The 16,819-nt window shown below is 41.5% G+C and overlaps 1 protein-coding gene across 1 annotated transcript in view; it reads left to right on the top strand.

Annotated features, from left to right (window-relative positions):
- The window catches only part of LOC126469809 (tyrosine-protein kinase transmembrane receptor Ror-like), a 127,169-nt gene extending 113,956 nt beyond the window's left edge, over positions 1-13,213 (top strand). The window contains exons 9-12 of the mRNA XM_050097074.1: positions 7,282-7,408; positions 7,520-7,655; positions 10,988-11,120; positions 11,236-13,213. Of these exons, the coding sequence (XP_049953031.1) occupies positions 7,282-7,408; positions 7,520-7,655; positions 10,988-11,120; positions 11,236-12,000 (1,161 nt within the window). The 3' untranslated portion in view covers positions 12,001-13,213. The remainder of the gene's footprint in view (positions 1-7,281; positions 7,409-7,519; positions 7,656-10,987; positions 11,121-11,235) is intronic.
- The last annotated feature ends 3,606 nt before the right edge of the window (positions 13,214-16,819 follow it).

Below are 16,819 nucleotides of genomic sequence, written 5' to 3'. Positions count from 1 at the left end.
GAATGAGCTCTGTCTGCAACCAGAAACACTGCTCCAGAATCTGATGAGATCCGTTATGCCCATGCTTCGTCATCTGCGCCCTGAAGTGAAAGGACAGCTCCTGTCTTGTTTCAATCAGATCTGGCTTGATGGACAGTACTCCATGACTTGGAAGGAGACAATATTAATTCCATTCTGGAAACCAGACAAGGACTGTAGCGCCCTTAACAGTCACCGGAGTGTAGTCCGTACCAGGTGTACAGGTAAGTCTCTTAAATGCATGGTCAACTGCCACCTCGTCTGGCTACTTGAATCCCAAGATCACCTGAGCCGCTCCCAGTGCACTTTCAGGCACTACCATTCCACCCTTGACGACTTAAGTCCACTATATGCGGTGATACTGGAGTCCTCCTTACACCGAAACCTTTTGGTTTGTGTGTTTTTTGACCTTGAAGAAGCATACAACACTACTTGGAGGTACAGCATCCTTTGCCAACTTCATGTATGGGAACTATGTGGATGTCTGCCACTTCTTAACCAGTCCTTTCTCGAGGAATGATGTTTTCAACATCATGTCGGCGATGCCTTGTCTGACTGCTATGTTCAAGAGAATGGCGTCCCCCAAGGCAGTGTACTCAGTGGTTCGTTGTTTGCCATTGCTGTCAGTGACATTCCCTCCACAGTCAGGAGCCCTGTTAAATGTTCTTTGTTTGTGGATTACTTCACAATCCTCTATTCTTTCTCCAGTGACAATGAGGCAGCTGAGCTGACCATTAGGAGGCTGGAAACCTGGGCCAGAACAACTGATTTTTGGTTGTGCTAGAGAAGACTAAATGTGTTAATTTTAACTGTGCTCATCGAAGCTTTGATCAACAGTGCTCACAATGGGGGACAAATTTGACAGTTTTGAAGAAACTGTGCCCTTCTTAGGTTTATTATTTGATTTCCAATTAATGTCGTTCCCACACCTGAAAGACCTACTATGAACAAAGGGCTTCCAGTCATTGAATATTTTGAAATGTCTTAGTGAAAAAACATGGGGAGCTGACAGGTCCCGCCTCCTGTAGTTTTTTAGGGCATTTGTTCAATCATGTTTAGATTATGGCAGCATGGTGTACACATCAGCCCATATTTCCTACCTCAAGATGATAGATGCTGTCCACCATGAGGGCATTCGCATTTCGACTAGAGCCTGTTGGACTAGCCCATTTCAGAATCTGTGTTTAGAGGATGATGAACCATCACTCTGAATTTGTCGTTGTATCTGTTGTGCTCAACAGGCACTGAAAATCTCAGTGTCACCTCAGTCATTGGCATTTAGTGTAGTGATCCAACCCAACTTTGAATGGCTGTTGAGGAATTAGCTTCATGCAACCAAGCCATTCGGAATATGTGCTACTGACTGTCTCAAAGATCTAGATCTGTCAGACCTCCAAATACACAACCAGGGATGGAACATGTTACCGCATTGGTGTCTTCGACCTGTACTCCAGCTTACATTTTTACAGCTTTGTTTTCTTTCATTTTAAGTATGTACCACAGTTTTATTGTAGTTTATACAGATGAATCTCAGCAAGAGAATGTCCTCAGTTGTTCCGCTGTTTTCCCTGCAAAGTGCATCTTCCAGAACAGTTAATAAATTATGATGTGGAGCTATATAGCATTCTGATGGCACTGGAGAGGATTCACAGACATCACCATACAAGGTTTCTTGTCTGTTCCAATTCGCTTAGTGCACTACAAGCACTTCACCAAATGTAACCAGTAGATCAGTTGATTCAGCTCATCCATATCTCCTTCGAGCAGTTGCAACACCGTGGCAAGGTGATCTTTTGATCACACCTGGATACAGGTAAATATCGTTGCTAACAAAGCAGCCAAGGAAGCATGTCGGCATGGTGCTGTCCATCAATGTCCCATTACTTTGCACACTATCATCTCATTTTCTGACAGACACATTATGCAACAGTGCGAGACGTAATGGTTGCAGGTGACAGGAAACAAACTGCGGTTGCTCAGATCGACCACACAGGCATGGCTGACATCATGTCAGCCTCACCATTGGAAGGAGGTTCTGCTTACCAGGCTGCACATCAGACATAGCCCTTTAACACATGGCTTCCTTCTCCAGCAGGAGGATCCACCACACTGTTAAGTTTGTGGTGTACCACTTTCAGTTCAGCGTATTTTGGCAACATGTGTCCTGTATACTGATATTAGGGCAGCCCTCAGTCTTTATGGAGATCTGCCCACCATCCTCCCCACTATTGATTCCAGTTTTACAAGAATGGTGAAATTTTGTAAACTGTCGGGCCTAATCCCTAAATTGGTGGAGAAGGGAGGCATTCTTTAATACATTATAAACTGTGCCACTTGTGGGGACAGTCTTCCTCCTTACCCATGAGATTGTCATGCTGAGTTTTCATTAGGGCACTGATGACCATGATGTTGAGTGCCACTCACTTCAAATCATCATCATCATCATCATCATCATCATCATCGAAAGTCATGAGATACCTCTTAATATCGGTTCAGACCTCCTTTTGCCTGTTGTAGTGCAGTAATCAGTGTGGCATCAACTCAACATGTCGTTGGAAGCCCCTGCAGAAATGTAGAGCCATGCTGCTTATATAACCATTGGTATTTACAAAAGTGCTGTTACAGCAGGATTTAGTGCATTAACTGACCTCTTGATTATGTCCCATAAATGTTCCACAGGGTTGATGTCAGGTGATGTCGGTGGCCAGATCATTCACTCGAATTGTCCAGAATGCTCTTCAAGCCAATTGCAAACAACTGTAGCCCAGTTATGTGGCACAATGTCATCCACAAAAATTCCATTATTTTCTGGGAACATAAAATCCATGAATTACTGCAAATGGTCTCCAAATAGTCAAATATAACCAGAGGACCCACTCCATTCCATGTAAACACAGCCCACACCATTGTGGAACCACCGACAGCTTGCATAGGCCCTTGTTCACAACTTGGGTCCATGGCATCGTAGGGTCTGCCTCACACTCGAACCCTACCATCACTTTTTACCAACTGAAATTGGGCTCATCTGACGATGCTGCCATGCTCTCAGTTGTTAAGTGAAGGTGTCAGCTACTGTGTTGTCCTTGATGAGAGGTAGTATCTACAATTTGGTATTCTTGGCAGACTCTTGACACTGTGGGTGTCAGAATATTGAATTCCCTAACAATTTCCAAAATGGAATGTGCTGTTAATCTAGCTCCAACTACCACTCCACGTTCAGAGTCTGTTGATTCTCGTCATTCGGTCATAAGCATTTCAGAAACCTATTCTCATGAATCACCTGTGTACAAATGGCAGCTCTGTCCATGCACAGTCCTTTTGTACCTTGTGTACACGATACTACAATTATCTGTATAAGTGTATATTGCTATCCCATTACTTTCCACCTCAGTGTAAAGCGTTTAGTTACAAAATAGGTGGATGTTCCAGTGTTAGGTCCAGTGGGATCATGGGCAATCCAGCCTTACATAGCCTTAGTAGGCCATTATGACTTGGAGATACAGGAGCGTTCTGGCATAAACTCTTATTAAAAAGGTGGAAGGGAACCCTTGAGGAGGGCTAGGGTTTTCTTCTAAATCCTGCCAAATGTGTTTTTGTGTAATTGGTTGTGTGTAAAATCCTGAAGTAGTTCATACACTACACATTAATGTGACCACTGTCTATGTTCAATGTCAACTTGCATTAACCACTCACAGGTGGCAGATGGTGGCATTAGCAGGGGAGGGTATATAAAGGCGTGCTGGGGTCACAGAAAAGAGTGCAGGTGTTGTCATAATGTGGAAACGGAGCCGTTTATCTGATGTCGAAAAGGTAAATATGATTGGTGTGTGGGCCAAGGGTGCAAGCATTTCTGAAATGGCCAGGTTTGTTAACTTTTCACATGTTGTCATGGCTAAAGTATACCATGCATGGCAAAATGGCAGTATTGAAAACCAGTGCCAAGGCAACTGAGATGCACCATGGACCATGGTGACAGGGATGAACAATGGTAGCAGAGATAAGTACAGGCGAATAGATGTGAACGATTGAGCAACAGACTGCCCACATGAACCAAAGGGCCACCAACAGTGTCTCCTCAATGACTATTCAGAGAATGTTGCTGCATATGGGTCTCCACAGCAGGCACCTGGTTCATGCACCCCTACTGACTGCCGTTCATCAGTGACGAAGGCTGGAATTTGCTTGCCAGTACCTCAACTGGATATTCACTGGCTGGATATAGGTGGCCTTTTCAGATGAATCATGTTTTATGCTCCATCAGCATAAACATCTGAAAGCTAAAACCCTTTAAAAATCATTGAAAGGATCCCGGCTGGAGGAGGGAGTGTTATAATGTGGGGAATGTTTTTGTGGCGTTCCCTGGATAATCTCGTTATTCTGGAAGGCACACTGGATCAATACTAGTTCACATCTATCCTTGGGGATCAAGTTCAATGACCACCCATATGTGCAGTTTATTTTTTCTTGGCATGGTGGTATCTAACAGTGGGACAATGCTATGTGTTACACAGCTTGCACTGTATGTGTCTGGTTCGAAACAAACTGTGATGAACTGTACTCCCCTGGCCATCAAACTCCCCAGATTTAAACCCAGTTGAGAATCTGTGGCACCACCTTGTTAGGGATGTTCGCGCCATGGATCCTTGACTGAAAAACCTAGCTCAGCTGCCCATGACACAGGAGCCAGCATGGCTCCACATCCCTTTTGGTACCTTCCAGGACTTCACTGACTGTCTTCCTGCATGTCTCTCAGTAGTCTGTACTGCAGATGTTTTAGCAATTTTGAGCGGGACATGGCTTTGTAGAACTGCGTGTAAAATATGGCAACAACACATCACTAAACCATTTCCTTACTGCATTTGTATTACGAAGTTGGTTGATGATGCAATGCTTTTCATTGTCACTAACAAAGGAAAGCAGCTGAATTCTGTACTGCCTGGGATCTGATGAATTCAGGTACCTCATACATTTGTGATGTCGAATCATAAAGTTTAGTGATGGCTTCCGACACTGTCTGAAATTTCTACACTTAAGTATACATTTATCACATCTTGTGAAGTAGAAATGTTATTTTCTATCCACAAAAATGTTCTATCAGATAAACACATGAGCTTAAGTCAAAAAAAATTGGAGAAATTGGTTATTGTGTATTGTTTTAGAAGAAAATAAAAATATAGAACTGAATTTTCGTATCACATATATACACTCCTGGAAATGGAAAAAAGAACACATTGACACCGGTGTGTCAGACCCACCATACTTGCTCCGGACACTGCGAGAGGGCTGTACAAGCAATGATCACACGCACGGCACAGCGGACACACCAGGAACCGGGGTGTTGTCCGTCGAATGGCGCTAGCTGCGCAGCATTTGTGCACCGCCGCCGTCAGTGTCAGCCAGTTTGCCGTGGCATACGGTGCTCCATTGCAGTCTTTAACACTGGTAGCATGCCGCGACAGCGTGGACGTGAACCGTATGTGCAGTTGACGGACTTTGAGCGAGGGCGTATAGTGGGCATGCGGGAGGCCGGGTGGCCGTACCGCCGAATTGCTCAACACGTGGGGCGTGAGGTCCCCACAGTACATCGATGTTGTCGCCAGTGGTCGGCGGAAGGTGCACGTGCCCGTCGACCTGGGACCGGACCACAGCGACGCACGGATGTACGCCAAGACCGTAGGATTCTACGCAGTGCCGTAGGGGACCGCACCGCCACTTCCCAGCAAATTAGGGACACTGTTGCTCCTGGGGTATCGGCGAGGACCATTCGCAACCGTCTCCATGAAGCTGGGCTACGGTCCCGCACACCGTTAGGCCGTCTTCCGCTCACGCCCCAACATCGTGCAGCCCGCCTCCAGTGGTGTCGCGACAGGCGTGAATGGAGGGACGAATGGAGACGTGTCGTCTTCAGCGATGAGAGTCGCTTCTGCCTTGGTGCCAATGATGGTCGTATGCATGTTTGGCGCCGTGCAGGTGAGCGCCACAATCAGGACTGCATACGACCGAGGCACACAGGGCCAACACCCGGCATCATGGTGTGGGGAGCGATCTCCTACACTGGCCGTACACCACTGGTGATCGTCGAGGGGACACTGAATAGTGCACGGTACATCCAAACCGTCATCGAACCCATCGTTCTACCATTCCTAGACCGGCAAGGGAACTTGCTGTTCCAACAGGACAATGCACGTCCGCATGTATCCCGTGCCACCCAACGTGCTCTAGAAGGTGTAAGTCAACTACCCTGGCCAGCAAGATCTCCGGATCTGTCCCCCATTGAGCATGTTTGGGACTGGATGAAGCGTCGTCTCACGCGGACTGCACGTCCAGCACGAACGCTGGTCCAACTGAGGCGCCAGGTGGAAATGGCATGGCAAGCCGTTCCACAGGACTACATCCAGCATCTCTACGATCGTCTCCATGGGAGAATTGCAGCCTGCATTGCTGCGAAAGGTGGATATACACTGTACTATTGCCGACATTGTGCATGCTCTGTTGCCTGTGTCTATGTGCCTGTGGTTCTGTCAATGTGATCATGTGATGTATCTGACCCCAGGAATGTGTCAATAAAGTTTCCCCTTCCTGGGACAATGAATTCACGGTGTTCTTATTTCAATTTCCAGGAGTGTACATTCTTTTGCTGCCTCATTATGCATGTTTAGTGATGTACTACATGAATGCGTGCATGTTTTTCGATTTGATAGTGCATGAAAATCCGGTCTCTACTTATGACTTAAGACTTTGTTCGGAAAGACAGCTACATTTTTACATAACGTTGTTACATACGGATGTTTAAAAAATATATAATTATGTTGGAACAGAATATTGACTCTGAAACTGCTGGTATTACATATAGAGAACACTTTCCTGAGTAGCGTAACACATCCCATATACAGTTTGTACTTGATTTTATATATGTGTGTGTATTTTCATCTTGTTCGCTGTATGTTAACCATGAACTTAAAACAAAAATACTATGAAATAGTTACTGAAAAAATAAGTTTTGAGTAAGGCATTTTATTCTTGTGGTAATGATTGTGAATTGAATTGCTGTAACTCGCATAAGCATTTCATTTTGAGAGCACATGGGAACCATATTGGAAACATGTAACAAATATTTTACTTTAATGTTGTCATATCTGTATTGATGAACTGAACTTGCATTTCTAAAACTGAGTATCTGTAATTATTTTTATGAGAAAATTCTTTTAATTTATCTTGTTTGTGGTAGTTTTCTTATCAGCGGTGTTATTTGAACTTTTACAGGGTGACCTTCATGAATTCCTAATTTGCCACTCACCTCGCTCTGATGTGTCAGCATTTAATGATGAAGGGAATAATCATGTTCTGGACCAGAATGACTTTTTGCATATTGCAATGCAAATAGGCGCAGGTTAGCAGTCATAATGAAATAGTAATGTTCTAGTTCAAATGACATTATTTGAATCATGCTGTGTTCATAAATTTTGTACTGTTTCATTCAATTTGTTTTCATTTTTATTAGGGATGGAGTACTTATCGAGCCACCACTATGTTCACAGAGACTTAGCTGCTAGAAATTGTCTGGTTGGAGATAACCTTACTGTTAAAATTTCTGATTTTGGTCTATCAAGGGATGTTTACTCTTCGGACTACTACAGGTATGCAGACTTACTAATTCAGCACGTTACTATAGTGCGTGTCATTTACGATGGTGGCCGAGTTTAGGTTTGTTCTGCGCATCTGACATCACAAAATATAGTCAGCCAATGAACAGACGACGACGTTGCCAGAGCTCGACTGCAGTGCAGAGCACGGACGAGTGTCTTCAGTTTTAGAAACGTTCAGTCATAAATAAAGTAATTGAGCAAAAGCAATGTCTTGATAGCAGACTTTCTTTTATAGAAAGTTTGGAAAAAGCATTCTTTATACCAATTGTTTCATATTCTATTAATTAATTAAACTTTAAACATAGCTGCGCTACAGCAATGGTTCCACGTAAATCAGACTAAGAACAGCCGACCAGTTGCAAAGGATAAAGTAATCTTTACCTATGTTTCAATAGATATAAATCTATCTTCTTCAGAAGACGGCAGTATTATAACAACATGAAGTGATATGTCCTTATCGTTTAGGCAAACATCTGCATAGTTACATTAATCATATAAAATATAGCCCTGACAACAGGGTTTGTCAAACAAATAAAATAGGTACATAGAAGTTGCGGAGCGCCTAACAAGCAATAAGCCTCCTAATACAGGCGATAAACAAAGTAAGAGCCTACGGAATATCAGACCAGCTGTGTGGCTGGATTGAAGAGTTTTTAGCAAACAGAATACAGCATGTTGTTATCAATGGAGAGACGTCTACAGACGTTAAAGTAACCTCTGGCGTGCCACAGGGGAGTGTTATGGGACCATTGCTTTTCACAATATATATAAATGACCTAGTAGATAGTGTCGGAAGTTCCATGCGGCTTTTCGCGGATGATGCTGTAGTATACAGAGAAGTTTCAGCATTAGAAAATTGTAGCGAAATGCAGGAAGATCTGCAGCGGATAGGCACTTGGTGCAGGGAGTGGCAACTGACCCTTAACATAGACAAATGTAATGTATTGCGAATACATAGAAAGAAGGATCCTTTATTGTATGACTATATGATAGCGGAACAAACACTGGTAGCAGTTACTTCTGTAAAATATCTGGGAGTATGCGTGCGGAACGATTTGAAGTGGAATGATCATATAAAATTAATTGTTGGTAAGGCGGGTACCAGGTTGAGATTCATTGGGAGAGTGCTTAGAAAATGTAGTCCATCAACAAAGGAGGTGGCTTACAAAACACTCGTTCGACCTATACTTGAGTATTGCTCATCAGTGTGGGATCCGTACCAGATCGGTCTGACGGAGGAGATAGAGAAGATCCAAAGAAGAGCGGCGCGTTTCGTCACAGGGTTATTTGGTAACCGTGATAGCGTCACGGAGATGTTTAATAAACTCAAGTGGCAGACTCTGCAAGAGAGGCGCTCTGCATCGCGGTGTAGCTTGCTTGCCAGGTTTCGAGAGGGTGCGTTTCTGGATGAGGTATCGAATATATTGCTTCCCCCTACTTATACCTCCCGAGGAGATCACGAATGTAAAATTAGAGAGATTAGAGCGCGCACGGAGGCTTTCAGACAGTCGTTCTTCCCGCGAACCATACGCGACTGGAACAGGAAAGGGAGGTAATGACAGTGGCACGTAAAGTGCCCTCCGCCACACACCGTTGGGTGGCTTGCGGAGTATAAATGTAGATGTAGATGTAGATACCAAGGAAAGGTGTTTGTATCATTCTCACGAACTGCTTTTTCGCAATAAAGAACAGCGTTAATTTTTTATTTCCTATTGTTCTTCGACGAAACGTAATTCATAGTCATATCAGTGTGTATACAGTGTTTGTCGGTATTTTGCGTCATATTTTACAATCCTCCAGGTATTTGTTCGAATGACGAGCTATGTTAGCGTAATGGTTAAGGTGTTTGACTGCTAAGTGAAAGATTCCGAGTTCAAACCTTGTTCGATGCTTAATATTTTCTTGTTTTTAAAACAATATCGAAGTGTCTTACCTCAAGAATTTTATTCGCTTGAATGTAATTTTTTGAAATTTCTAGTGCTTTGTCTCTTCATTATAATCATAATAATTTTTCGGTTTTTCTAATTTTGTCCTCCAATATTTCTTTTCACAGCAATTAAAAACAATGAAAAGGCACACATAAAATATTAATGTTATGTGTTTGTATATCTTCTATTCTGCAGTCGCTGTTTTACTATTCATATTGAGATATATTCTTTTGCGACAGTATTAAAAGTATTATTTACAGCAGAATTTCGGCTCGTACGTTGCCGAGCTACTTGATTGTCTGACACAATTCTTTGCTTCGCTGCTTTGGCAACATCATCATATTCATTGTTTTTGTCGACTGATCTATGTTTTGCTGTCCGTTGTGACAAACGAATTGTTTGCGCACTGCGCCTCACTGACAATATATTTTAGTTTCTATGTTTTATTTCATCCACAATTCAGTTTTGTGTACTTCCTCAACTTTGTTTTGATCAGAACTTTTTAGAAAAAAGCGAAATGACTCTTGTATAAATAAAACTTTTATTACAGACAAAAGACAGAATATTTCTCAATATTACATACGACACCTATCTGGTACTTAAATTAAATGAGATATTGTTATACAGTAAAGTTTGAAATTTAGGTATCTTGTCCACATTTCATTCTCAACATTGTGACAACTAAAATTGACCGTAGAGAAAGTAAACGCTATGGACTTTTACCTCTGCGAACTCTCCAAAATTTCGTGCAATGGTTTACTACATTTAATGCTGCACAATAACTGCATTGACCATCGAAACAAAATTAAGTCATTTACGGGGGAAAGGTATCAGTCAAGAAGACGTGTAAAAATCAAATTTTTGGGCCAAATAGTTTTTGTGGAATCGAATGATAAGTGTGTCAAAGCAGTTGGAACACCATGTGTCAGCACAGGCGAGCAGTGCAGTGATGACAAAATTGCGCACAGCGTGGGATGCGGGGAGCTCCCCCCCTAAAAGTAAGTTTGCGAACTATACTATACTATGGCGCTGCTTCTCTTGGCGCGTGCGTTGTTTGCAACTGTTAACGCAGCAATCTCCTGCATCTGGGTGGAATTGAACTATAGTGCTGTATATAGTGTTGAGAAAGCAGCAATATAAAACAATGGATCTTTCACATAGTTTGTTAATGACAGTATTTATTCTGAGGATAATATTGTTTCTATTCATCCGTCAAATCACCATTTTTAACAAGAGCAGGGATCGATCTCTATTGCCGTTCATGCAGTCAGGAAATTGAAGCTGTTGTGGCAAGGTGAAAGTATTGTAATACTTTACTGCAAAAATAAGTTTTGTTGCTATGCTTGTTTCATTTCTTTTTTAAATTGTAAAATGAAATTATTGTGTGTGTTCTAGAGTTCAGTCAAAATCTCTGCTACCTGTTAGATGGATGCCATCAGAATCTATTCTCTATGGGAAATTCACAACTGAAAGTGATGTATGGAGCTATGGTGTGGTTCTTTGGGAGATTTATAGTTATGGTCTACAGGTGATTGACTTCATTAACCTATTTCTGAATATTTCCAATTGATGTATATAAAATCCAAAAATTATGCATAGGTAAGACAAATTAATGTATTAACAGGGTTTTACTCTTGTTGCAGCCATACTATGGTTACAGTAACCAAGAAGTAATAGACATGATTCGTTCTCGTCAGCTTCTTCCATGCCCCGAAGACTGTCCGTCAAGTATATATTCACTTATGATTGAATGCTGGCATGAAATACCAAACCGCAGGCCATCCTTTCCCGAAATAAATGCAAGACTGCTTTCTCTGTGTAAAACCTCTCCAGGAAGTTGCAGCAGATTAATGAATCATTGTCTTTCAGGAAAAACGCCAGAACATGAACATTCAGTAAGCTGTGCAAGTTCACCAAGTAAAAACATTGTAGATTTTGAAAACTACCCTTTTCATGCTGATAGTGCAGGATTGAATTCTGAACACTACAAAAAGGCATGTAATTCATCGTCATGCTCATCTCCAAATTTTGAACATCGTCAAATACAAGGTATGCCCCGGTATTCTAGTGAATCGAGTGGTCAGTTTCATTATATTTCAGCTCCGAAGACAACAGCACAAATTAATAGCAACCAGCATTCGTTACCTGTATATCATGAAATGCAAGTGGATGAAGCACCACAGCAGAAGTGTCAGAACATTGTTCAGCATCTTGCACATAATGCAAACTTCCACATAGGTGTTGTGCAGCCCATGTGTTCATCAACAAAGCCATTGTCTCAGGAAACTGGGAACATAAGACACCAGAGTAAATATTCAAATAGTGCTCCAGCACAGATTATAGTGAGACTACCATCACCACACACAAAACAGGGCAACAGACATGATTCAAAAATATCAGATATTTGATCATTTCTTGCCGGCAGTGTACTGCTTGTTATAATATGAAAATGCACTTAAGCCAAAATGCAGTTACTAGTCAGGTGTTTGGAAATTACAAGTGTTACTGACTGCCTTTTATAGCAGACCTTTTGATAAAATTCTCTCTTGGAAGCAGCTCAGCAACAAAAAAGGATTGTTACAGTTTACAAGAGAGAAGTTCCACAATAAATAAGCAAATAAAAGAAAAATTCAGGACACCATTGTAACAAATCTTGTAAGAAAAAAAGACTGGTGATCTCCATTCGCAGATTTCCTGCTAACTGGAGCTCATACTTTATTGTGACAGATAAGTTTTAATTTTGCCACAGATTTGAAAAAAAGTTTCAATTTCATATCCCTTGTAAGATATTTCATATTTTATTTTTGTATGTAAATAATAAACATTTGACTTAAATGTATAAAATAAATTAACTGCTCTAAGATCTGGATGAAGTGTATGGAGAACTTGTGAAGAGTGACTGCAGTATTTATTAAAAGCATTTATATGTTTTATGTTGACAACATTGTACATTGTGTTGTATTTTAGAAGTGTACTTACTTTCCATACTAGTGAGAAACAATCATATCGGCAGCTTTTTTAAAATTTATTATTTTGTATATTTGTGTATATGAATATAGGGTAACGCTTCCCAGAATTTATATCCATATCAACTTCATGTTGCCTTTTATTTGATGACTAGTTTTGTAGTTCTGTGATCATCTGTAACAGAGAGACACTTTGTTGTAAGTTTTAATTTCATGTTATATTTATTTTAATTAATTAGATATTTCTTAATATCATTTGTCAGTTTGGTAGGTGCTGTGTGATGTAATATGCAATTTCCAGTCTGCTTGTGGACAACTTGACTGAATACGTTTAATTAAAATAAATTTATTTCATAATCGTCAATATCAATGAAATATGCATTGTATGTGATTTGTAATACAGATCTCTTTTTGATTCATTACTTTTGTGTGGAACATTATAGAAATGCTGAAATACTCGGTTGCCTGACTGGGACCACTGATGCACTGCTCTATATTTCTTTTGTTGCATCTCATGTTAGGAAATCATGAACAACTGTACACTCTGTGATGCACGCATTTTGTAGTGTATTGACTGTGAATATTCATGCCTCACAGTAAGCAAGAAAAAATCAGTTTTATGCGTATTTATTCCCAGGGTCTGTGTTATAATAAATTGCACAAATTAAACATTTTTATAGAGTTGTTATGGCAGTGATATTACTGGTTTTTCTTCTGCGGAACTAGCAAATGAAAATCATATGTATCCTGCATGTACTCCTCCTCCATTTACAGTGTGGGTACTATTAAACTTTTGCTACTTGAGTCAATGGAAACCAAAAACTATTTACCATATGGGTACTCAACTTTCTTGGGAGTGATGTTCAGACTGTGCACTGTTCAGACTGTGCGCTGCAGGATTTGTGTTGTTAGTATTGTTAGTGTCATTACTTGCCGTTAAGTGCCAGTACTGATAAGGCGACAGAGGGTTGGAACACAAGTATCAGTGTGCATTACAGTTGCAAACAATCAACATGTGTCTGGACAAGATGAGCAGGGCTCTACTCACGAAGCTGTTTCATCAAAATAACAGCAATAGTGCTGCTGCTCTTCGCGAGTATCAATACATTAAAGGAATACAGAGAGGTCCTCTTTGCACACTGGGGTTGAAGAACATTATTTGGAAGTTGAAATTGTGTCAGAGGCCAACAACCAGTTGTGCCACAAGTTGTTGAAGTTTCTGTTGCTGTTGCTGAGAATGATGGGTGCAGCATATGATCTTCAGGTAGTGCATGAGTTATGTCATGGGAGCTAAACATTCCGTGATCCACCATTGTTTGAGGCAGCAGTAGAGCAATGTCTATTGCACTTGCAGGCTTTTGGGGATGCAAATGGTTGCCACATTGAGCAACGTATAATCTGAGCCATAAACATGGAATGCAATTAACAAATGTTACCCTCTTGTGTGGAAATTAAGTGTGTTTCTTTCAGCAGTTTATTAGTTACTATTTCTTCCGCATGACCTTACAAATATTTCCACAAAGTTTCACTCATTTTTTATGGGGCCTCTCTCAAGTAACAAAAGTTTATTTATAACCACCCTCTATTTAAAAAAAAAAATGTATGAGACGTGTGTGTGTGTGTGTGTGTGTGTGTGTGTGTGTGTGTGTGTGTGTGTGTGTGTTTGTAAGTGTAATGAAGTACCTGTAATACATGACTATTTTGTCCCTAATGTATGTATGAAACACCATGACAGACAAGCTATGGGGAGACAAAATAGACTGCAAGTAGTTTTCGTTTTATTGTATACTGTTGTTCACTTATACAATACCATAACATGCTGCAGTAGATACAGGGGCAATGGATAACAATCTCCCCCTTTCACCTAGTCTGCATGCTCCTTCAGTCACATCCCCACCCTCATCCTCAGTTTGCAGAAATCTGTAGTCCTTGGGCCTGCACCCACGAGTGTCTATTGTCATAAGGTCTTGAACCTACTAAGCAGACAAACCTGGTGTATTATATGTGTTATAGCACTGTACGTAGATGAATAGACAAAATCTCAAGTATACGATAGTATATAGAAGGATAGTGAAAGAACAAAACCAGACTATTGGAAATAAGTTGTATGCATGGTGAAACTCCACAAAACTTGGGTGTGAGGAAGGCCTACTAATGAAAAAAACTGAAAAAGATGGAAGCCTTCATTCAAATAGTATTTTGTATTCAATGTTAACCCACCTTTGCTATCAAACAATACTGTAGTGTAATTACAAATGTGGATCCAGTATCCTTAGGGATGCAGCATTTGGTTGCTGAGTGCGGGCTTGGTGACCCTGGCTTCCTGGGCTGGGGACTGGTAAGTGCTGTCAGTCCTCTGTCACCATAAGCTCCAGGCATGCTTCAGTGACCACCATTGCAGTGCAGTGGTGGAATGTTTTGCCTGGACCACATGGAAGGTACACACCTTATATATATCCGCATCAAGATATGCTACATGCTGATGAGGTGAATAGCTGAAGAGCTAAAACAGTCTCCAGTGGACAGTCTTTGGGGCACCTGCCCCCCTCCCCCACTTGTATAAGGCCTGCTCAGGCATGTAGGGCTCTGCCTGGGTTGACAGTTGTTTCCGTAGCGTCTCATGGGATCCCTATGGAAGAGTGTAATCAAACTACTACTACTCATGAGACAGGTATACTGGCAGGTAGTACCTACACACACTCACCAAAGAGATCTCAGTTGTTCAGTCCTCCAGAAAATAAGTCTAAGAATCATATTAACAGAGCATTAGTGTGCCATAACACTTTAACTGTAATCAAGTGAACAGAGGTACCTTTGAGAAGGTTCACAAGGCATTGGAACGTATTGCTGGGTCCCTAAAAAGTGTTAAATGACTTCATAATGGAACACCTTTTGTTGAAAGTGCTAATTCAAACCAAGTATCTAAGCTTCTGGGATGTAAGGCCTTATGTGACTACCCAGTCGAGGCTGAGTTGCATAACACCCTTAACTTTAGTAAGGGCGCAGAGTTGTGTGAAGAATGAAAAAATATGGGCAGCATGGAAGTGCAGAACTATATGAGAAGAGTCAGTGGCAAAATGGAAAAATTGTGAACATTTATTCTAACATTTAGTATGCCAGAATTAGCTCAACATATCATTGCACGCTATATCCATCTTAACGTTCACCCATTTGTTCCTAACCCAGTGTGATGCTTTAAGTGACAAAGATTTGGCCATACCACTATGGGATATAATGGGAGGGCTACATATGGCAATTATGGAAGCTGAGTTCATGATCAGGAAATTCTTGTACACTTCCTTCGAAATGTATAAACTGCTCCAGTGATTGCCCAGTGTGGAGCAGAAAGTGTGAGGTTTACAACAAGGAAAGTAAAATTCAGGAGTTGAAAGGCAAGAGACACATACCCTATGGTGACGTTAAAAAAGCTTACAAAGCTAGGCAACCTCCAGTTTTTGCTACTTCTTTTGCATCGGCCCTGAAGACACCAATCGTCAAGGGTGATTACTCCACACAAACTCTGACCACAGATTCAAGTATGAGCACATGCACTTCTTGGTGTACCTGTAGGGGAAACGCTACAGAAATCATTCGGAAGCCGTTGTCGATGGGTTTACCACCTAAGCCACGTACCACTGCTTACCATCAGAAGCCTACTAAGCCATCCCCTCAAACCAAGCAACCAACTCCTACCATAAGTAAGGAAAAACGTCCTTCAAAAACTAGTTTCAAGTCGAAGAAAGAGGCAGTTAAACCTTCAGATCGGTGAGCTCTCTCCCTCTCAGAAGAGGACTAGGCTCTTGAGGATATGGATTTACAGTTGGAGGAACCAGGAACCGGCTAATGTTCCCCTGACCTCCCCGGTAAATCACTGCTTCCGGAGGAGGTAGAAAACACCAACCATCGCTGATCAATGGCTCCCACAGGAGCTTGTGTGTTGCAGTGGAATTTTAATGGATACCAATAACATTTGGAAGAATTGAAGCTCCTGGTCCAGGAGAAACTGTTGTGCATCTGCTTACAAGAAACTCATTTGAAAGTCACCGACACACCAGCATTACGGGGTTACCACCCTTACAGGAAGGATGATATTACTGGAGACATAGCTAAAGGTGGAGTGACTGTTTTCATTGATGACAGATGCCATTCCTCTCCTGTCCCTCTTACCATGACCATACAAGTGATTGCCGTGAAAGTTGTATCACCATTCAACACCACAGTGTGTTCTTTATATCTTCCACCTCATGATGCTTTTGATGCA

Source organism: Schistocerca serialis, chromosome 3 (genome assembly GCF_023864345.2).
Source record: "Schistocerca serialis cubense isolate TAMUIC-IGC-003099 chromosome 3, iqSchSeri2.2, whole genome shotgun sequence".
Classification (NCBI taxonomy): Eukaryota; Metazoa; Arthropoda; class Insecta; order Orthoptera; family Acrididae; genus Schistocerca; species Schistocerca serialis.
The sequence above is the reverse complement of the archived record's forward strand: the minus strand, read 5'-3'. Positions and strand labels throughout refer to the sequence as shown.